General features: G+C 34.2%; 2 protein-coding genes across 3 annotated transcripts in view; both read left to right on the forward strand.

Annotated features, from left to right (window-relative positions):
• LOC133879392 (putative disease resistance protein At3g14460) overlaps positions 1 to 23327 on the forward strand; it is a 154108-nt gene that overhangs the window by 98065 nt on the left and 32716 nt on the right. The window lies entirely within an intron of this gene.
• Positions 8627 to 15763, forward strand: LOC133879397 (putative disease resistance protein At3g14460). Its single transcript, XM_062317962.1, has 7 exons — positions 8627 to 12404; positions 12645 to 12692; positions 12931 to 13392; positions 13558 to 13648; positions 14236 to 14401; positions 14477 to 14761; positions 15175 to 15763. Exon 1 carries the CDS (start codon positions 8727 to 8729, stop codon positions 12360 to 12362), a length of 3636 nt encoding a protein of 1211 aa, XP_062173946.1. The 5' UTR covers positions 8627 to 8726; the 3' UTR covers positions 12363 to 12404; positions 12645 to 12692; positions 12931 to 13392; positions 13558 to 13648; positions 14236 to 14401; positions 14477 to 14761; positions 15175 to 15763.

A 23327-nucleotide genomic window follows, 5' to 3' on the forward strand; every position in this document is an offset into this window, starting at 1 on the left:
GTCGGAATTTAACAGAATTTGTAAAAATACAAATTCAAAAATACCAATTCCTGAATCTTTGAAAAAAATTATAATTTTTTTAAAAAAAAAAAAAAAAAAACATACGGGTATTTTGAGAATTTTGACAAGATTTAACATAAAATTTTAAAGAGGATTGAAAGATGGATACCCTAAATTGACATTTTTTAAAGTTTGGTTACCTTTATTCAAAAGTGATAAAAGATCAAGAGTTATTAGTGAAGTTTTCTCTAATTAATATTAACCCAATCCCATTATATTCTAATGGGCTGAATCAAATTATGACTCATTCTAACACGAAGGGTATGCTCTAAACCAATACTTCCCTCAACTACTTCCAAAATGGCCATTAGAAAGTCACAAAAAAAAAAAAAAAAAAAAACTCCCTCAAACTGCAGTTCTCAAGCAGATCTCAAAAGATGTTCGAGCAAGATCTTCATCAAACAAAAGGAAACGGAAAGAATTAGCAGTCAGTGTTGCCAGGTGTGCCCCTTATAGCTAGGTGGTTACGTGTATGGATTTTACACATAACCACCTAGCTATAAGATTATAAAATGTGATTGATTATTTTCATATTCTATAATCCACCATAGGAGATTATAGAATATTACATTTATAAAAATGTAAAAAAAAAAAAAAAAAAAAAAAAAAAAAAAAAAAGAGAACAAAAATCAGTGCCTTGAATGATTGTATTGTATCATGTGCAATATATTTTATTCGGGTTATTTATTTGATAAAATGGACAGTCAGATAATCACAATTTTCTTTTCTTTTCTTTTTTCTTTTTTTTTTTTGGTGAGTTGATGAAGACTTTGACGTTTCACTTGCACAATAGAGACACTTTCTTTGGGTTCTTCTTCCACGAAATACATAACGACTTTTCACGTCCACTTGCACAGTTTCCTTACCATGAATTTACGATCACCTTACTCCATTCTAGACGTTGTTATGTTCATTTATAGTGATATTAACTTAACTAACATAAATTGATAAATATAAGACGACTAGCAAGATTTTAAGGTTCAACATTTTCTGGTACATATGCAGAAAATAGGAAAACAACAATAATTTATTTAACACAACTATTTAACATATTCCAATTTATAAGAATTAAACTTTATGAATTTCAAAATTTATTTAACATGTGGGTGGAGTTTATACTATTGAGTAAAAAAATGTTGTTCAAAATAATCTTAGAAATTAGAAATGTGGTTTCGGCCACCCCTAGGCCTAGGGCCGGCCGAATGGGGGTGGTTGAGCCACGCCCATACCCAAGGGTGGTTTTGGCCAACCCATGGGCCATCAAGGTGGTGAACTACCCCAATTCCGACCAAATGTGGGTGGTTGACCACCCCCAAATGACCTATGGGGTGGCTTCGACAACTTCCAAACTATTTTTTTTTTCTTTCTTTTTTTTTGAAATATTTTGAAAAAGTTTGCTCTTAAAATTTTACGTGCAATGTGAGTCTATTTGTGACAAAGAAGATGGATTTAAGATAACGGATTGTCAGCATTAAAAAATTTTAAAATTTGGTTTGGGTACATTGAAGGTAAGATTGAAAAAAAGTGAAACATTTGAGAATAAACTGTAATTTTTTCCTTAAATGATGTAACAACGTCAACATATACATGGTTAAATCAGTAAAATTTAAATGAAGGCCACTTTATTTTATGAAATGAATGGGATTACCGGCAAAGTTGACTCCAAGTCAGCCTTCAAGTTTTTTTTTTGTGAAATAATGGTGTGGAAAACTTAGTTTCCTTAATCAATTTGATTCAATCACATGGTGTGGAGTCCACCACACTTGGCCAAATTCGTTCGACCAATGGAAACCAAAACTCACCTAATTAATAACAACAGAAGAGTTAAGACTAGAGCTTTTTACGGGGTGTGGTCCTTATTCTTAGGTAGGTGTTTCTACTTTCTAGGTCCTACGTTAGGGATCTTCATTTAGAACTTTTTCCTAATTATTTATCCTATAAAAGAATAAAAAATAAATTCAAAATTTCCAAAATAATTCATTATTTAAAATAAAGTCAGAATATGTGTATGTAAAGAGGCAGTGCAGCCTTTCAAAAATTAATTAAAACCCGACTCATAATAGCAAGCAATACTCATGTACTAGCTAGGCTCAATTCTAATCTCAATCTTTCTTCAATATATTGATCATCTTAATCAATTGAAATAAACCAAAATTAACATCTTCACAATAAGGAATAAGTCTGAAAATCATATTCAATATATATATAGTTCACTTCAACAAAAAATCATAAAATTGGAGTGGCTAATAAGTTTGCATCTAAAATCGTACAAAATAGAAAACTTGGCCGACTAAATTGACGTCAATCATGTACCCACCTTCACTTCCTTTTTATTTCTTCCAACATTAATTGCAAAGAAGAAAGAGAATACGTGTGGGTCCATTACTTATTTTGTTTTTTCATGAGCATGATGCATGAATGATGAATGCAGCCTCTGGACATGGATCCTCTCGATTCATTAATTGAACTAAGGCGGTAAGCGGGTAGATTTATTAGTCAACATGTTTAGGTTTGGTTCATAATAGTTTGGTTTGAGGTCGGTTTGTTTATTAAATAAACAGAGTTTAAATAAAAAATTTATGCTCAGTTCGTATAAGTTTAGCTTGATTCGTATATGCTTGTATAACTTTAATTTTAATATATTTTTTTTTAATATATATTATTTTTAATTTTGTAATGAGAATATGTCTAAGTATTTTTTTTTTTTTTTTAAAAAAAATGTTCTTTGTAATATAATAAATATAAATTAAAGTATTATAATTATAAATTTGAATATAAATATAAGTGCATATATAAACATACTATAAGATAAACATATAAAATTAAAACTAAATTATTTAAGATTTGAGTTAATTTCTTTGAAAAAAAGTGAAGAGAGTTTCTATCAAACCTTTTTAGAAATTAGTCGTTAGATTTGTAAGACTTACCTACTAAAGTACAGATGGCCCAAAGCTTCTTTAATTGAGTACATCATCAGTGTATTTATTTTTTTAGTAGTATAGTATGTCCAGACTGTCCAATGCTGGCTCAATGCTAAGCAATTTTTTATTTTTTTGACATGTACACATAAGAAATAATGGAAATTCGAACTAGTGACCTTATTCATAAGGCATGGTCCCCAACTGATTGAGCTACTCCTTGAGAACAATGTTAACTTTTTAAGCAAATTACATAGTCACTTAAGTCCTCCAATTAAATAAGGCTTCAAATAAAAATAGTATAATTAAGTTTTTTTAAAAAAAAAAAATAAATAAAGCCCCATTTATGACTAAAAAAAAATTAGTCAATACTCTTTAATTAAGGCTCCAATTATGGTAAAAAATAATATTATGACAAAAAAGTTAATCAATGCTTTGTAATTAAGACCTCAATTACAGTAAAACAGATATAATACGAGGGAACAGATCTGCTCTCTCCTCTTCTCACTTTCACTTTATACTCCCTGCTCCTATCCTCCCCCTCTAACTCTGATTTTTTCTTTCTCTGATCAAATCAGTAATTTTGGTCTCTCCACTATGCATCCGTCCATCTACCTCCGTGTTGTGCCGTTTACAAAAAAAAATTTTGGTAAGTAAACAGTACTCACCAATACTAATAGTGAGCATTGTTCACTTGTCAGATCAATAAAATACAATTAAAATTTTCTCTTTTTTTTAAAAAATTTTTTTTTTTTCATGCATCACACACAACTTCACTTTTGAAAAATATTATTTAAATGCAATAGTGTTAGTAAATAATTAAAATGATGAAATTGTTGTGGATGCTTTAAAAAAGTAGATGGCTAAAATATAACGTCTTTTCACGTCCACTTGCACAATTTCCTTACCATGAAGTCACGATCACCTTACTCCATTCTAGACGTTGTTATGTTCATTTATAGTGATATTAACTTAACTAACATAAATATAAGACGACTAGTAAGACTTTAAGGTTCAAACATTTTCTGGTAGGTACATACGCAGAAAATAGGAAAAAAGTAATAATTTATTTAACACAACTATTTAACATGTTACAATTTATAAGAATTAAACTTTATGAATTTCAGAATTTATTTAACATGTGGGTGGGGTTTATACTATTGAGTAAATAAATGTTGTTTAAAACGATCTTAGAAGTTAGAAATGTAGTTTTGGCTACTCCTAGGCTCGCCAAATGAGGGTGGTCGAGCCACGCTCATACCCTAATACTCAAGGGTGGTTTTGCCCACCCCATGGGTCATCGGGGTGGCGAACTACCCCAATTCCAACCAAATGCAGGTGGTTGACCACCCCCAAATGACCTATGGGGTAGCTTTGACCACCCCCAATTTTTATTTTTATTTTTATTTTTTTTTTCTGTTTTTTTTTTTTTTTTTAGATTTTTAATTTTTAATATTTTTTTTAAAAAAAATGCTTTTAGGAATATTTTGGATAGATTTGCTCTTATAATTTCAAGTGCAATGCACGTGAGTCTATTTGTGACAAAGAGGACGGACTTAAGATAACGGATTGGCAGCATTAAAAAATTATAAAATTTGGTTGGAGTACATTGCAAACTTTTTTCACTTCGGACGTAAAATTAAAGAGCCCTTCTACACATCTTTCCCTCAATTTTTTTATTATAAAACGGTGATAAGGGGGGATGAGGGGAGGATGTGTAGAAGGACTCTTTAATTTTACCTTCGAAGTGAAAAAGTTTGCAATGTACCCCAACCAAATTAAACATCCTCCACACTAGGCTCAATCCTAACCTCAATCTTTCTTCAATTCATCTTAATCAATTGAAATAAACCAAAATTAACTTCATCACAATAAGGAATAAGTTTGAAAAACATATTCAATATATATATTCACTTCAATGAAAAATCATAAAATTGGAGTGTCTAATAAGTTTGCATCTAAAATCGTACAAAATAGAAAACTTTTTTTTTTTTTTTTCATAATATGACATAACATACATAACATCCCCTTTCCCTCTGGAAGTGTTTGACCTGAAAGGTAAAAGGGGGTGAGTTTAAAAGCGTGACTTATTGACATGAAACTAAAAGGTGCTATTAAATTTTGAATGAATTATTATTAAATTTTAATTCAGTGATATTTTTAGTATCATGTCATAAAATTGAAGTGTGTAATATTTATCTTAAACAATTAAAATTTACGTGTATCATTATGAGATAGCCCATATGAGATTTACCTTTTCAAATTTAATTTTGAGTTGTTCGGCCACTTACTCGAATATGTGAATCCTATATAAATTTTCTTATATTTACTGTACAAATTGTTAGTAATTTAAAAAAAAAAAAAAAAAAAAAAAAAAAAAAGAGAGTATCCCACATCAATAAGACAACTTAAAAAATGAGTGTTTAGAAAAAGTGTCCTCTTCTTTTTTGTCCTTTTGGTGTTGAATTTTCTTCTTCTTCCTATTTTATTTTTTTATTTCCATTACTATTATTATTTTTTAAGATCGTCATAACGTCATTCTAGATTGCCATCTCTCTTTTTTCCAAGGCAATGTTCATGAAATTTCTTTGATATTGTAATGTTCATGAAATTTCCAAGCCAAACCCAACTTCACCCTTTCCTTTGATTACCTTGATTCAATCACATGGTGTGAAGGCTACCATGCACAATAGGCCACATTCAATCCACCAACGAAATTCAAAGCTATCATCTCATTTCTCATCATTATCTAATAACACTAGGAGCATCTTTTTTTAAATTCATTCCATTTCTTAAATGTAGGATTTTTATTTTTTTCAAAAAAATTAATTGAAATAGACTCTTTTGTTGTTTCCTAAACTAAGAACATCCTCAACAAGTTCTCAATTTTAAAGTTTTCACCAAAGTTTGGAGAATATTCTAAAAAAGTATAATTTATCAAACTCTATCATTTCTCCAAATTAGTTCTGGTCAAATTCTCACTCCAAATTTAGCTCACAACTTCTTTTAGCCATTGAGTTTTTTAATATTATTTCTTTTCACTAAAACCTCTTCTCGCCTTCACTTTCTCTCACTTTCCTCTCTTCTCTTCATTTTTCCTAAAAGAAAGAGATGTTGTTCAAAACGATCTTAGAAGTTAGAAATGTGATTTCGACCACCCTAGGCCGACCGAATGGGGATGGCCGATTCACGCCCATACCCAAGGGTGGTTTCAGCCACCCTCTTTTTGCCACTTGGGGGTGGTTGAACCATTCACATGGGCTATCGGGATGGCAAATTACCCTCATTCTGGCCAAATGGGGGTGGTCGACCACCCTAACTTTTTTTCTTTTCTTTTCTTTTTTCTTTTTTATTTTTTTTTAAAAAAATGTTATTTTAGGAATATTTTGAGGAGATTTGTTCTTAAAATTCCACGTGCAACGCACGTGAGTCTATTTTTGTCAAAGAAGATGAACTTAAATAACAGATTGACAACATTAAAAAAAATTTAAAATTTGGATGGAGTACATTACAAACTTTTTCACTTTGAAAGTATTTTTTTTTTTTAAAAAAAAAAATGAAACATTTGAGAGTAAAGTGTATTTTTTTCTTAAATAATGTAACAACGTTAACATATATACACGGTTAAATATCAGTAAAATTTAATGAGTAATGCTACACATCATCTCCTTGTCTTCCTTTTGTCCCACCAAAATTGATGTGGCTCTTGAAATCACCATTGAATTTTTGATATATCACTCTTGAGTTTTGATCAAATTGTGATTTTAAGAGACACATCAATTTTGAGAGGACAAAAAGAAGACAAGGGGATGATGTGTAGCATTACTCAAATTTAAATGAAAACCACTTTATTTTATGAAATGAATGGCATTAATTACCAGCTGGTTGACTCCAAGTCAACTTTTAAGTTTTCTTCGTGAAATAAATGGCGTGGAAAAATCAGTTTCCTTGTGTCATTTTTCTTTGATCAAAGAAAAAATGACACAAAGAAACTGATTTTTCCACGCCATTTATTTCACGAAGAAAACTTGAAAGTTGACTTGGAGTCATCCAGCGTGTAATTAATGCCATTCATTTCTTAAAATAAAATGGTCTTCATTTAAATTTTACTGATATTTAACCGTGTCACATCACTTAATTGGCCAAATTCATTCGACCAATGGAATCCAAAACTCACAAATTAATAACCACAAAAGACTAGTGCTTTTCAGAGCATTACAAACAATTTCTCTGTAACCCTTTTCCTTTTCTACGTATAAAAAAAATGTTAAAAAAAATCGTAAAAAATACTCACGGTAGATATCTTATCAGTTTCTTAATTATTGAGAATGATACAATTCTATCTATCAAATGTGTAAAAAATCAAAGGAGCTTCTATATCCATTATTTTAATACAAAATGTTTTTCTTTCTTCTCTCATCTCTCTTCTTTTTGTCTTTTATTAGAGATTGTGTTGAAATTTTGTAAAAAATGTGAAAGTATGTACAAGCTTATATTTGTAAAGAACAAATATTTAATTGATATAAGGATAAGAAAAGTTATTGTAGAGTATATTTGGATAGGGAAGCAAAAAGTAATTTTCTTCCTTAAATTGAAAAAAAAAAAATCAAAAGAAAGCTGTTGTGAATGCTCTTGTGAGGTGTGGTCCTTCTTCTTAGGTATGTGTTTCCTAGGTCCCACGTTAGGGATCCTCATTTAGAACTTTTTCTTAATTATTTATCCTATAAAGGAATAAAAAATAAATTCAAATTTCTCAAATAATTCATTATTTGAAATAAATTCAGAATATATGTATGTAGAGAGGCAGTGTATGTAGCCTTTCAAAGATTAATTAAAACCCGACTGATAATAGCAAGCAATATTCATCTACTAGGCTCAATCCTAACCTCAATCTTTCTTCAATTGATCATCTTAATCAATTTAAATAAACCAAAATTAACATCATCACAATAAGGAATAAGTTTGAAAAACATATTCAACATATAAATTCACTTCAACGAAAAATCATAAAATTGGAGTAGCTAATAAGTTTGCATCTAAAATCGTACAAAATAGAAAACTTTTTTTTTTTTTTTCATAATATGACATAACGTACACATTAATTGCTGTAAAATTTAATCTCAAACAAATAATTTTTTTTTTATCACGTAAAATGAATACAATATATGAGAGAAGTGTAGAAAATATTTTTAATTCACTTTGACGTCCCAATTGCACAATAAAGAGACTTTGGGTTCTTCTTCCACGAAATATATACGATGGCACATGAATATTCATCCTCATAACGACTTTTCAATTCCTTATCTAATAAAGGTAGCGGACTAAATTGAGTCGATCCCCACCTTCATTTCCTTTGGTGTCTTCCATTGCAATTTGCAACATTTCCTTTGGTGTCTTCCGTTGCAATTTGCAAAGAAGACAAAATAGATAGGACCGTGAGATATTTTTAAATTGGCATCAATCACCCACATTCATTTCCTTTGATTTAATTTCTTTCAACATTCAAAGAAGAAACACGTGGGTAGGGCCATGTGCGTCCATTACTTGTTTTGCTTTTTCAATTCATTAGCATGGGCCATGCAGCCTGTGAGGTCATTGCCCGTTGGCTGTTTCCTATATATATATATATACATGTTCTTCGGTGTTTGTAAAAAGCTAAAGATACCTTGCATTCCAGTCTCATTTTGCTCTGCCCTTTGCAATCATCTTCCTTCGTTTCCTTTGATCATTTCCAAACAAGATAACAACATGGCTGAAACTGCAATTGCAGCTGCTGGCATGTTTATCTCTCCCATCGTCCAAGTGTTTTTTCAAAGAATGGCGTCTGGCGACTTCGTTGACTTATTTCGGGGACGAAAACTCGATGATGGGCTCTTAACGAGGTTCAAGATAAAATTGCTGTCCGTGAATGCAGTGCTTAAGGATGCGGAGGACAAGCAATTTACAAGGCCTGATGTGAAAGTGTGGGTTGATGCTGTCTATGATTCTATCTATGATGCTGAGCAAGTCTTGGACGAGATTTCTACAAAAGCCCAGCAACGCAAGTTGGATGCTGAATTTGGAAACTTTGGAAGTAAGGTACGTAACTCCATCTCTACTTGTCGTTTTCTCAAGAAGGTAGAAAAACAGATAAAAAAGCTACTTGGCACGCTAGATTTTCTAGTAGATCAAAAGGAGGATTTAGGTTTGAGAGAAGGTACTGTTGGAGGGAATCCATCAGAAAGACTGCCCACCACTTCTTTGGTCGATGAATCTCGTATTTTTGGTAGAGATGGTGATAAAAAGGCAATAATTAACTCGCTGCTCTCAGATGGTGCAAGTGGCGATGAGATGGGTCCGGGTGTGATTGCCATAGTCGGCATGGGGGGAATTGGTAAAACCACCCTTGCTCAGCTTGTTTACAATGATGAAATGCTGAAGGACCATTTTGATCATAAAGCATGGGTTTGTGTTTCAGATCCATTTAACGTGTTCATGGTCATGAGAACAATTATAGAGGCAGTAACTCAATCACCTTGTGATATTATGGATAATTTAGATCAACTTCAAAATGGTCTCAAGGAGAGATTGACAGGAAAGAAATTCCTAGTTGTTTTAGACGATGTTTGGGAGAAGAACGTGGACAAATGGGAGGTCTTACGTAATGCTCTTAAATCTGGGGCACAAGGAAGTATGGTTATTGTAACAACACGCGATCATGATGTGGCAAAAATCATGCATGGTAAATATCATCCTATAACGGATTTATCAAAAAATGATTGTTTGTCACTATTTGCAAAATATGCATTAATCCCCAATGGTAACTTCAATGCATATCCACAACTTAAAGAAATAGGAAGCCAAATCATAGAAAAGTGCAAAGGCTTACCTTTAGCAATCACGGCAATTGGGGGTCTTTTGCAGTCTAATTTATGTGTTGATGAATGGGATAAGGTATTGAGAAGTGAATTATGGGATTCACCAATTATAGATACAAACATCCTTCCTGCTCTAATTTTAAGTTATAAATATCTTTCGCCACCTTTAAGGCGATGCTTTGCATACTGCTCCATATTTCCAAAGGATCATATTTTCGAAAAAGATCAATTAATCTTATTATGGATGTCAGAAGGTTTTTTGCCGCAACGCCAAAACATAACAATGGAAGAAGTTGGTGATAATTACTTCCTTACTCTTGTATCGAGATCATTATTCCAGCGGCCCAAGAGCAATGAGCATGATAGATATGTAATGCATGATCTTGTCAGCGATTTGGCAAAGTTTATATCTAAAGAGTTTACTTTATGCCACAAAGATGACTATTCTCGTGAAATTCTAAGCAAGACTTGCCATTTCTCGTTTTGTTCCAAAGATTTTGATATTAAAAAGTTAGAGACCTTTCACGAATCTATCAGGTTGCGCACTATCATAGATTTAAATATGGTCGGTAGTAGTCATTTTATACTTGGAATCAAATTTTTATCACCGATGATAAGATGCTTACGGGTCCTTATTCTTTTTTGGGATATAAGTGAGTTGTCTTGGGATATAAGTGAGTTGCCAGACTCAATTGGTAAATTTAAACATTTACGTTATTTGAGAATTCGTAGCAATTGGATTGAAAGGTTGCCTGATTCCATATGTAAATTGTGCAATTTGCAAATATTGGATGTATCATTTTGTCGTTATCTTGTTGCCTTGCCAAGAGATTTGCATAAATTCATTAATTTGCGTCATCTTCGAATTGTTGGAACTAAGATAAAGGAGATGCCAATAAATCTGGGTGAACTAAAATGTCTTCAGGCATTACATCCATTTATCGCTAGCAATACTGGATGTGGCATTGAAGAGCTAGGGAAACTTACAAATCTTCGGGGATTACTTTCTGTTTTGGAGCTCCAAAATATTGAATCTCCATCGAATGCTGAGGGCAGAAACTTGAGGGATTTGAAGTACCTTAAGAAGTTGGAATTGGGGTGGAAAGGTGATACTAATGCTTCGGAAAGTCATAAAATCGTACTTAATAATCTCCAGCCCCATACAAACTTGGGAAGCCTCACTATCAAAGGCTACGGGGGTATAAGTTTTTCATACTGGGTTGGGGATGCTTCATTCTCTAATATAGCATCTCTTCGTCTAGAAAAATGTAAATTTTGTTGTAGCTTGCCACCACTTGGGCAACTTCCCTCTCTGCAGGACCTCTCGATTGTTAGGTTGGATGGGGTTGTTACGATAGATCGTCAGTTTTATGGCAGTGGATCCCATTCGATGAAGCCATTTGGAGCCTTGAAATCTCTATTTTTTTCTAAAATGTTTAGGTGGAAGGAATGGTCTCCTTTTGAGGCTGAAAACGAAGGTCGAGCTTTTCCTAATCTTAGAGATCTTAGGATTTCTAATTGCCCGAATCTTACAAGTGGGTTGCCCGCCCATCTTCCTTCTTTAGACAAACTTGTCATTGATAATTGTCCCCAGCTGATGGCTTCAATCCCTAGTGCTTCTTCTCTACGTAAACTGGATTTTTCAATTTGCAATACGGTTCTATTAAACGAATCGCTGACTAGAATAAAAAAGCTTAGCATCAGAAGCTGTCAAAAGCTAGAGCTCCCTATGCACTTGAACTATTCATCCCTTGAAATTTTGAAGTTGGCCGGTTGTGGTTTTCTCAAGTCCTTTCCATTGTTCCCAAAGCTTCGTCTTCTAAAAATCTCGGATTGTGAGGATCTAGAATCTCTTACAGTTGGAGAACAACATGAACAAGATTTACTCCTCTCGCAGATAAAAATCAATCGGTGCCCTAATTTTGCATATTTTCCACAAGGAGGATTGCGGGCCCCTAACCTTAAAGATTTTACGATCTGGGATTGTAGGAGTCTTCGGTCACTACCTGAAAAGATGCACATCCTTCTTCCCTCTCTTGAGAAATTGTCTTTAAGTGCTTGTCCACAAGTTGAGTCGTTTCCTGAAGGGGGCTTGCCTTCCAATTTGAATGAAATTTCCATCTTCGATTGTGACAAACTCTTTGCGAGCCGGTTGGGGTGGGGTCTGCAAACTCTCCTGTGTGTTAGAAGATTCTTAATCAGTAACAAATCTGAAGATGCAGAGTCCTTTCTAGATGAGGGGTTGCTGCCTACCAATCTTACCTATCTTTCCATCAGGAATTTTCCAAATTTGAAATATTTGGACACGAAGGGGCTTAAACACCTCACTGCTCTTGAAGAATTGGAGATCACGAACTGCTCTAAGTTAGAGCGCATGTCAAAAGATGGGCTATCTGCCTCCCTTTCTACTCTAAGGATCAACGGTTGTCCTTGTTTGGATAATGAGTTGGAAAGGAAAGAAGGAGAAGAATGGGTCAAGATTGCTCACGTCCCCAACAAATATATTAAATTCAGGCGGATTGAATGAGCTAAGAGTCCAGCAAGAGTCTCCACTTTATTTTAGAGTCAGGTACTTTCCATTTTTAGCCAGCTAATATTTATCAATATAATTTATCTTCATTTTCTATTTTATTTTTTCTTAGCCACTATCTTTGATGAAACAGAGTGCTTTGCCCTCTGGTTTATTCTTCCTTTGTTTTCGTTTAATAATTCTGTTTTGATTTGAAGTCATTCAAAAAGATAGAAGAATTAAAAGCCCAAAAGATTTCAAATCAGTTGGGTTCTAAGTGGTGTTTTGCCTTCTGGACAGGTCATCTGGAATGAAATACAAACTCTACTCGTTGCAGATGGTCAATTGGTACACTATTTTTTTTCATCTTCTTCTCAACTGGGTTAAGGGTAATTGGTTCTGCCATTTTGAGTTCACTAGCATGAGTTACTTAGACAAGCGTACTAAGAAATAGTTTAGGAATTGATGCATGCAATAAGAAGTTAGACCTATTCCCACCCACCTTTCTCATTTTCATGCAGTTGATTATATTGCCTGTGAATCCATTATCCTAATAGCACTTTCCATAACCATATCTTTTATGCAGCTCAACTGAGAGCTCTGAAATGCTGTATATACGTTTTGTTGGGGTGTCCTTTTGCTTTGGTGGCAAACTCCTCTAGTGAAGGTGTTCCAGCTGGTTGCTCAGAGGTATATTCATTGATCAGTGTCTCTTCATGCTTTTATGATCAATTTGTATGATCATTTTTCCCTCTTGGTCAGAAGAAGAAATATGTTTATGCGCACACCTTAGTTGCCGATGATAGTTTGGCAAAATTGACTGATACACCTTTCTTAAGCTCTGTTGATAACTTTACTACCCATGGTTCAGAACAATTACAACAAGAAGCAGATGGATATGAGCAGAGTGCTGACCCAGTATTGATGATTGTGTCCAATGTGCCTTAATTGATGGCTGATGCTTTAGTTATCACTCATGTTGGTGGTGTATCTTGTGGGAGAGCACGAGAGTTGATACTTTAAGATGTGCCGCTCACCTTACCTAAAGGTAGTTCAAATATTCATCATGAAGAACTGCATCTTTTACTTTCATGAACGTATGAATCTGTGTAAAAGTATTAGGGATAGAGGATGCTAGTCTATCTTATGAACTCATTGTTCACAATGTATTTTTGAAGGGCTTTTTCATTACATGGGTCGTTTTCACTTTCAGGTTGTTTTTGCAATGATGAACAGTGATCTCTTAGCATTGTAAACACCATGCCCCTTGAAATATTGAAAAGAAATCTTGCTCTTCTCTTAGTGTAAGTTTCTATTGCTGTTGAAAAAAATGTTTTCTTTTTGATATTGCAACGCATTGTTTAGAATTTATATTAGGTAAGAGTTCAATAAGTTTTTCTTTATTAGATCCAAACAAAAATAAATTTTGTTACTGAATTTTTATCCCCATTTCGTACTTATTTTGTTATGATTTCCATACATGACCAACCTCCATGAGTCCATTCCCTTGCATCTGCATTTAGTTGCAAGATTTTCTGGAGAGCTTGCTTCTTTTTACAGCATATTTTGACCAGAATATCGGTACATTCTGATGATATTATTATAAGAAACCAACAAAATACCTTGTGAAACTATATAAACACGAAGTTTTTGTTTCTGAATACATTGTGAGGTTATGACTTTTTGACATGATCTTGGCCTTTGTACTGTTGCCCGGAAAGTCAGACAAGCCAAATCAAAACTGTTTGTTCCTTTACTCTGCAATGATCGCTATCTCTATAGTAGTTATTATAACAAAAGTTTCATGCATGTATTGATCATGACGTTAATGAATCTGCTATAATCTATTTATGCCTTTTTCTTTTTAATCATCATCGATATCAATGAACAGTTTGCACAGAGAGAGGAATGGAATTTGCTGTGTGACATACTTGCTTCGTCATGTAGACTTTTACCCACTTCCACCCCACTCAGTCTACTCACTGGTATACTCGGAACTTGGTTACAGAAGAAAAACAAGATGGAAGCAATTCAGTCTTGGACCTCAGCATTGGCCAGTAATAATCCTCTTTCTCAATTAATATGTTCCTGTTTTTTACTAGTAGCTAATATGGGGGCGCTCTGGGCATCAGGAATTGGGGCATCACTAGCTTATTCACGTACAAGATCTCCCCTGAAGCCAAGCCTTAGGCTTATTCATGCAAGGTAACTTCCATCTCTTCAAGGCCTGAACTTCTTGAGCTATTCATCTAAAATGCGTGAAATACTAAAATGCATCCACTTCTTGTGGCTATGATGCACGCGCAAGCCTTGACATTGGCGGTGCTCTCTGGCGCAGCCGCCTATCACTGCTACGGAAGCATACGGCGGAGCAAGGAGAGAGTCCTTCAAAGTGATCAGAGAGAGATCTTAGACATGTATATTCTTTGACCAGGTCCAGAAGGCAAAACTTTTGGAGTTTGATTAGGATTTGATGGAAAAGATTAATGTTCTTGCATTGGTGTTTGGTACTGTGCTATAGGATTCATCTAGTACTCTTAATTTTTACTTTGTGTTTGGTATATAGAGCTTCGTATTAACTCTAGAATATGTTTATTTTTGTGCCATATTTATCTACTGCCCAAGTGTTACATGAACCAATTAGCTTCACACCCTTAGAGCTAGAAGTAGTTCACTTATAAATCTTCTGAATCAAACTTCATTTACCTAGCATCTGCATATTATTTGTAAAGCTTTTTTTAGCTTGTCATTTGAGGAATTTCTAGCATTTAACATGTTGATGATGTAATTTTGCTAATGTTGTTCCTGTTTGTGCTTAACTTTGCCCCAGCCCACCAACAACCTTTCATCACTAGATCGTTTTCAATGAAGATAATTCGAGGAAATTTGGTGCATTGTGACAGTGAAACGAATGATCAAGACCAGGCGGCAATGAAATTGAAGTAAAGAAGGGGCAGATTGCTTCTAGTCTAGTCTCTTAATTCCTGGAATAAAGAGCTTTTACTTGAATGGTTAAGTTCTTGTGACAATTGTTAAGATGAAAATCACCATAGTCTGCATGATCTGCATGGTCTGTATGATCAGCATGACAATCAACAAAAGGACCCTCAAATCAGACATGAAAATCAGCTAGACAATCCACTGAAACCTCCACAATTCAAGCTGACATGCTCTCTCACAGCAGCTGACAACAGCAGCCTAGTCTCCTGGATTCCTGCTACAAGCTGAAGCTCCATGTTTCCCGGATCACTTTCTGCTCATTAACACAGCAGACACTCTAGTCCTAGCATTTCCCTTTTCTGCATTCTTTGATTTTTCTGTTTCTGTAAACCTTGTACAATCACTCCTTACTCCTGTAAATGACTATAAATACAAGACACTACACTGGTTTTGGTAATGCAACCAAACCAGTTCTTCCACCAATTCTTTCAACAATGATCCTTTCTTCAATCTTCAGTGTAAACAAGATTAGCTTCTCTAGATATCAGCTGCAGGAATTTGGTTCTCAACAACTGCTTGACCATTGCTGATTGTTTTCTCATTTAATACTTGAAGTTTCTAGATTGTCATCTCTTTTTTCTTTTTCTTTTTTTTTTCTCAGAGGCAATGTTTATGAAATTTCTCCTTTCTAACATTCTCTCACTTGAGCCTTATGACACATAAATTTCTTTATGGTATTAAGTACTTCAATAATGACCATAACTTAATTTATTCTAGCTAATTTATTCATTAAATGCTCTCACACATAGATTCTTGAATAATACTACACAAAAGTTATACAAGGAGATAAAACCATTATATAATGAGTCACATGCCATCCCTAATTTAGTAGCAATTACGCAATGAATGAACTTCCGGTCCAACTTTAAGTAGTGCAGTTCTTTTTCTAGAATATTGCCATCTCTCTTTTTTCAAATGTAATTTTCATGAAATTTCTTTCTTTCTTTCATCCATTCACATTTGGCTTCTTCCTTTCCTTTGGAAATAAATTTATTGATGGTAAACATACATATATTTTAAAATTATTATCCGCATCTACGTATATAGATAGTAATTTTTACTAATCACATTCACATCTACAAGTGGTTAATATCTTCATGAATGTACACCCTTACCGGAGAGGATCCGATTTCCTTAGAGAAATTAGTGTCTTAATTTAAACATTTATTGAAGGGTATTTTGATAAACCATCCAACCCATTCCAGAATAGAATTTTTTATATTTTAAATAAAATGAATAATATTCATTTGATAGTCATGATTTAAAGTTCATATATGTTAATGTATATATTTTATGCTTTTCTCTGCAAAATCTATCTGATACTTTTCTCCGCTGCATGGAGCCCTTTCCTTGGGCTAGTGTTATTAGATTGACAGCACCAATTACGAGGGCCGGTGGTTTGACCATCGTCTTCACAAAAATCACCGCACGGAATCATTCACTTTTTGGTTCTTTTCTTTTATTAAAAAAAATAATAATAATACTAATGTAAAGTTATTTGTTCATACGAATCATACTTGGACACAAAATCCAAATCTACTAGATGAGGCCAGGGAGGTGGCTGCTCAATGGAAAATTGATACATGCAGTTCCGTCCTTTTTCCTTTTAAAAAAGGCAAGGAGGTGGACAAGGTTGTTGGAATAGACCCAATTGCGCTTGAAAGGAAGATTGCACGGCACTCACGCAAGGAATATAGATGTGACCTAAAATCTTGATCAGAATATGAATTCTAGTGTTTCTTGCTTCTGCTAAAAAGTTGTTGTACTTATTAAATAAAAAAAAAAAAAAGAAAAAAAAAAGAGAGAGAATATGAGTTCTCTTTGTGTTATTGTGTTCTTTCATATTTGAGTTTTTAAAATTATCATTAAATTTTTGATAATTATTATTGAATTTTGATAGATGGTTTAGCCTTTAATTCTGTTTGAAGTCTTTTTGAACTCTTATGTGCCCTTTTTTTTGTTTTTGTTTTTGTTTTTTTTTTTTTTTTTTTTTTTTTTTGGGCACATCAAAATTGGAATAATATGACATGAATCGCTGAATTTTAAAAATTCCTCTAAATTGCATGCATTTTATGAAATAAATTCTCAAAAATATTATTTTTACCCCTAGAAAAGAGCACTCGAAGGAATGATTGCCTTAAATATTTTTATCAAAGGAATATATTTGGTAAAACCATCCATTGGTTCTCACACGATGATATCCCCTTTTATCTTTTTTCCTTTTCTTAAAAGATTCCGTGTGTTTCCCGAATAACAATACATACTACGTCCCTAATTAAAAAGGAAATAGGATCCTCTCCACTATAATAGATTTGGGGATGTTAGAGCACTCCCAGCAGATTATCTAAAATTTTATCTAGAATAGCTAACCAAATCTCACTTTTACTAGTTTAGCTAACTACTTTTCAACACCTCCATCTATCAGCTTATCTAAACTTCTCTCTATTTTATTAAAATAATCAATTTTAATTTTTATTCATTTTAATTAAAAACACATATTCACCAAGTAAAACACATCACCGTCCAAAAACTTCTACACACCGAACCAGACCTGTTCAACAGTACCTTCATCCATCACCTGATCATCAACCCCATTTGTCCTCTGCTTCGCTCTGTTCCTCTCCTTACCCCTTCTCTTTGTCTTCGGCCATAAAATCCTCCCGCTGGCACGCTTCTTCGATGACCTCGCTCTCTTCCGCAAGGCCACCCGCCTTTCCCCCGTGCGCACGTGCTCCACGCACTCCCACTTGGGCACCGCCACCAATCCCAAGCCCAAGATTGCCTTCCTCTTCCTCACAAACTCCGACCTCTCTTTTGCTCCCTTTCTCGAGAAATTCTTCAATGGCAACTGTCACCTCTACAGCATTTACATCCACGCCGACCCATCGGTGAAAATCACTCCTCCCGGCGGCGTATTCCAAGGCCGGTTCTGCGTCCACGCCGACCAAATCCCATACCCATCCTCCAACCTATTGCGGAAACAATCCAAAGAGAAAACCCAACTTCCAGTTAAGCCTACAAGACTGCCAAAAAATTCACCGAACAGGAAAGCAAAGCCAAATCAATGGAAAGGAAAAGGAGAAAAAAAAAAAAGGAGGAGGAGAAGAGCACGAGAGAGAGACGCGGAGAATGACAAGAAAAAGAGGAAAAAAGGTCAAAGGAAGTGAGAGAAAGAAGAATAAAATAATGATAGATGTGTGAACAGTATCACGCCACATGTGGAGTGATACTGTTCACAAATGCTCATGAATGTATTCTAGCGTTAAGTTTAGAGAATCCGTTGGAGGGGCTTTTTGCTGCTTTGGTTATCTATTATACATTCACAGTGGGTTTTACATAACCCACTGTGAATGCTCTTATGTCCCAAATATTATTTATCATTTTAAGAATAAAATTTAATAAATAAATGATTAAAATTAATTTGACGACTAGAAAATATAGTAGGACGCGCAGAAAATATTTTAAGGTCCAAAGAAATAAATTATATAAGAGAAAAGTGTGAGAAAATGAAATGCAAAGAAAATAGAAAATTAAATATAACAATATATATATATATATATATATATATATATATATATATATATATATATATATATATATATATATATATATATATATATATATGAGCGTCCGGACGGCATGTCATGTGGGCTCATGCCTTGTTTTTATAAGGCATACGTCCGGACAGATTGTAATGCCGTACGGACGGATAGCGAAAAATGGATGGCACACGTCTTGCAAAGTCGCGCGTCCAGACATCAAGGTATTGCTGTTCGGATGGGACCTGCTTTATATGGGCAGAATGCCCATTTCTCTTAGTCTCTTCGGTTTTTCACCCCATTTCTCTACTGTTTTTCACCTAAAAACCGTGATATCTTGAAATCCAGTCGTCCAATCTTAGATTCGATTCTAGTAACGTGATCATCGAAGTTCTATCTACGTTTTAATTGAATGTTTTGAGGTATTTTCGTTAAACTCATGTTTTGAAGATTTTGGATAAATCTTGTTAATGTGAGTTTAATCTAGTGCTTTCTTTAAGTAATGAGTTACTTAGAACTTGCTTGAGGCTACCAAAACCATGAGTTTTGGTTTGGTGAATTTTTAGTGAGTTTCCTCAAACCCTAACTTTTAGATATTTAATTTTAATTGAGTTTTTATGTGATTAACCCTTAGTAAATGCTTTTGGGTTAATAATATTGTGTTTCGGGTAGTGTTTAAAAGTAGATTGTTAAATTATGTTAATAAGTTAGTAATTATTGTAATAAGATTAGTAAACGTAATTTTAAGGTTAATGTTATTTTAAATACAGTAGTAATTTATACGATTAGGTTAATGAAAATAATTTATGGGTAAACGTTTGGAACCCTTAATGATATTATGAGTTTTCCAACGGTTAGCCTTGAGCGATTCAAGTGCTAACTTTGGTGTTAAGTTATTTAAAGTGCTAAATGATGAAATGTGTTATTTTACAGTGATGTATTGCATGGTGGTGTCTAGGAAACCTAGTACTTAAATCCGCGCAGCCAATGTGAATATTCTACTTACTGAGAAAATATATTTTTGATATATTATGGATTTGTAAAATATTTGTTTTATAATTCCGAATCGACCATATAATGAATTATATGTTTTGGGTAATTTAAATAGTTTGATTATGTTCAATAATATCAATGATGTTTAAAAAAATGATGTATGAGTGAAGTGTGTTGAATTGATTTAAAGTGTTTGAGTGTGTGTTGTGGTTGAGATTTAAATCATGCAAATTGTTTAAGAACATGTAATGTTGAAACTGTTTATGTTTTATAAAGAAACTATAATTTGAATGATTTCAACATATTTGATGAAAAGTTGGATTTATTTAGTTTTAAGGAAATATGATTTAGTAACAGTATGATTTGATAGCATGATATAGTACTGGTCAAGCATATAGCATAGAACATGTAGTATAGAGCATACATACAACAGCAGTACAACAACAACAGAACGCAGTAAACACAGTTAAACAGCAATTATCAGCATCGTGGGGGACCCAAGCCCCAATAGACCTAGATTCATGCATATCATATACAACATTGTTTTATGAGTGTGATGTTTTTATGTTATGAGTAGTTTTTGCTAGACGTGTTAATATGCATAAGGGTCTTAAATGAAAAGAGTTTATGTATATTTCTATCGGATGGTTGCATGATTTAAATGCATTGAGTTTGAGAGTGCATAGATGATTGCATTGCCTAGAATTAAAGATGCATGTGTCTATGTAAGGCCTCGCGAGTTGTCGTTCTTCATCACATTGACATTCAAAGGCAATTGGCTAAGAGGTTTAGGCCTGGTATTATTGGATGCTAACGTTTATGTAAGGCCTCGCGAGTTGTTGTTGTTCTTTAGTTATGACATGCTAGCATATTAGAGTCTAACTCTAATACTCGCATGATCACATTGACGTTCAAAGGCAATTTGCTTAGAGGTTTAGGCTTAGTGTTGCCTATTTCTAGTAATGTGGAGGTCTTTGCACCAATAAACCAAATGCCATTATTTAAGCTTAAGGGTTATATGCATGCGAACGCCCTCGGGTGTATATAAACCTAAGCAATCAAACCACAAAAGTAATATATTATAGAAGGGTCTATATGTAGAATCTTCTAAGCGGTAAACTGGAACTCCTACATATATTCACAGCTATATAGTATGTTTTAAATGTTTTCTGAATAGTCGGTGTTTACTGTATTAGTTACTGGTAAATTGTGGCTAATATAGTGCTCGCATGACTAAAAATAAAATAAAAGTTGGTTCTTTGTGAAAACTAAGTTAGTTTAATATCACTGAAGTCTCAGTATGTTTTATATTGAGATGGTAAACTCATTATTTTACCTATACGGTTGTGGATACTACCACAAACATGTAGATGAGGTTTCTTGGTTGCAGGTACCGCAGATGCATGTAGATGATGGCTTGTTTGCTTAGCGTATGAGATGCTATGATTGGAGTACATCTCGACAACCATATGCTGGACTCATGGGTAGTCTGCATTTTGGGTATTTTGATATGGCTCGTATCCTATGTGGTGCATGTATTTGCTGAGCCTGTATTTTGGGTATATAATTATAGTAATATGTTTTATAAGTTTTAACTAGTTAGACATGTAATTGGTTCTTATTGTAATTAACTGTTATGTATTAGATGTATTTCCGCTAATGATATGTGTTCCGTTGCACATTGATTATTGTATTCCACTATTATTATGTAACTCTGATAATCTGGTGCATGTTATGGGTCATGTGCCATATATTGGCTGAGCAACATGTAGTCGTGCCACTATGATGACTTGTTTTACATTTGTAACAAAAAAAAAAAAAAAAAAAAGGTCGTCACAGGGGATATATCCCTTCTTTTTTCTTTTTCTTTTTGAGAAGAAAATAAACTTTCCATTAATCAAGACCAAACGAATGGTTATACAAGTTTCAACCAAACTGGTGCACAACCAAATTGAGTTAAGACAGGCTCAGACCAACATAGACAGTTGCTACAATGAAACCTAGTCAACAGAATGATGCTTCTGCGTTGACATAAAACTTTGCTTGAAGTGGGAGTAGGTTAGACATTTTGGGCTAAAAAGCAATGATCAGGTTGATCTAACAAACAAAGCAAGCTGTCAAAGGAACAAACAAAAAACAAAAACAAATAAAACAACCCAAAAGAAGCCAAAACGAAATCAGCTTCGGGAAATGCCGTCACCGGTGATAGCGCGTGTAGAACACACGCCACCACCAGGAACCACCAATCTCCACTAGCCCCGCCCTGGAAGACAAGTCGTGACCCTCACGTGCCGGTCCAAGGAGTGACCTCCCTAGCGCGTGCTGGCCATGTACCAAGCAGGAAATATCGACACGGCCGTGGCTGGGGGCTGCTAGACTGGAAGAAGCTGACGACCGTCGTGGAGAGGCACGTGTCTTGAATGACCTAGCCGAAGTGAGCAGATTTGATTCCAAAGAAGACACCAAAGAAAGCGCAACCAGAAACTTCGCCAGAGACACACTAGAAAATCCACTTCTTAACACGAACGTCCCATGTAGTCTTTTGCTAGGAAACCAACAGAAAAGAACAAGGAAAGAAATAAAACAAGCTTCATAGCCCTGAAAGGACTAGAAGAATATCAGCCACCACCGGATCTAGTTTTGGGGGAACAAAAATTCCACAACCCTAATGGCTGGGAGACTCCTAACTTCTACTGGATCACTTCAGGGAGGAACAAAAAACCTCCATAGCCCTAGAAGGGCTAGGGAGAAAAACCATCATCGGGAGGAGGGAGGGGTGGAGCCTCCCCCGGTAAACAAGCTTCTCAAAAGACTCTCAACTTCGATGGGAGAGGGAGAGGGAGAGGGAGAAAGGATGGAGATATATCCCTTATGTTCCAAAGGCAACGCCCATACTTTATCATAGAGAATATTATACTATTTAAGTAAGGCCATTTTTTTTATATTTAAATATTAATTAAATTAAGTTAATTTTAATTTTTATATTATATTTTCAATTAAAAATTATTCCTCTCGTTTTTTAGAATGCAAAAATTTAGTGTTTTGAAGTTTATTGTGGTGGGTGTTCCATTAAATAGCGCAAAAAAAAGACTAGATTTGTGTGAAATCTGTATAGAAATTATTCTCATAACTTCATGATCGAACCACTTTATGCTCAAGGGCCCCAAATTGCAGTTTTCAAAGGGGGACAAAGTAATTAAGCATAATGCTTTTTAGCATTGAAAAAAGCCGTGATAATTAATAGGATGACTATATAATCAAAATAATGAAGGATGAAAAAATCAGTTTCTGTTTTCCTTTTTCTTTGATTAAGTACATTGATTCAAGGAAAAATTACATAAAAGCCCTCAAAAAAAAATTAAAATGTTAAAAAATACATATATATATATATATATATGGAGGTGGCCGGCCACCCTCATTTTGCTCCTTAGGGGTGGCCGAAACACCCCCA

Source organism: Alnus glutinosa, chromosome 10 (assembly GCF_958979055.1).
Source record: "Alnus glutinosa chromosome 10, dhAlnGlut1.1, whole genome shotgun sequence".
Classification (NCBI taxonomy): domain Eukaryota; kingdom Viridiplantae; phylum Streptophyta; class Magnoliopsida; order Fagales; family Betulaceae; genus Alnus; species Alnus glutinosa.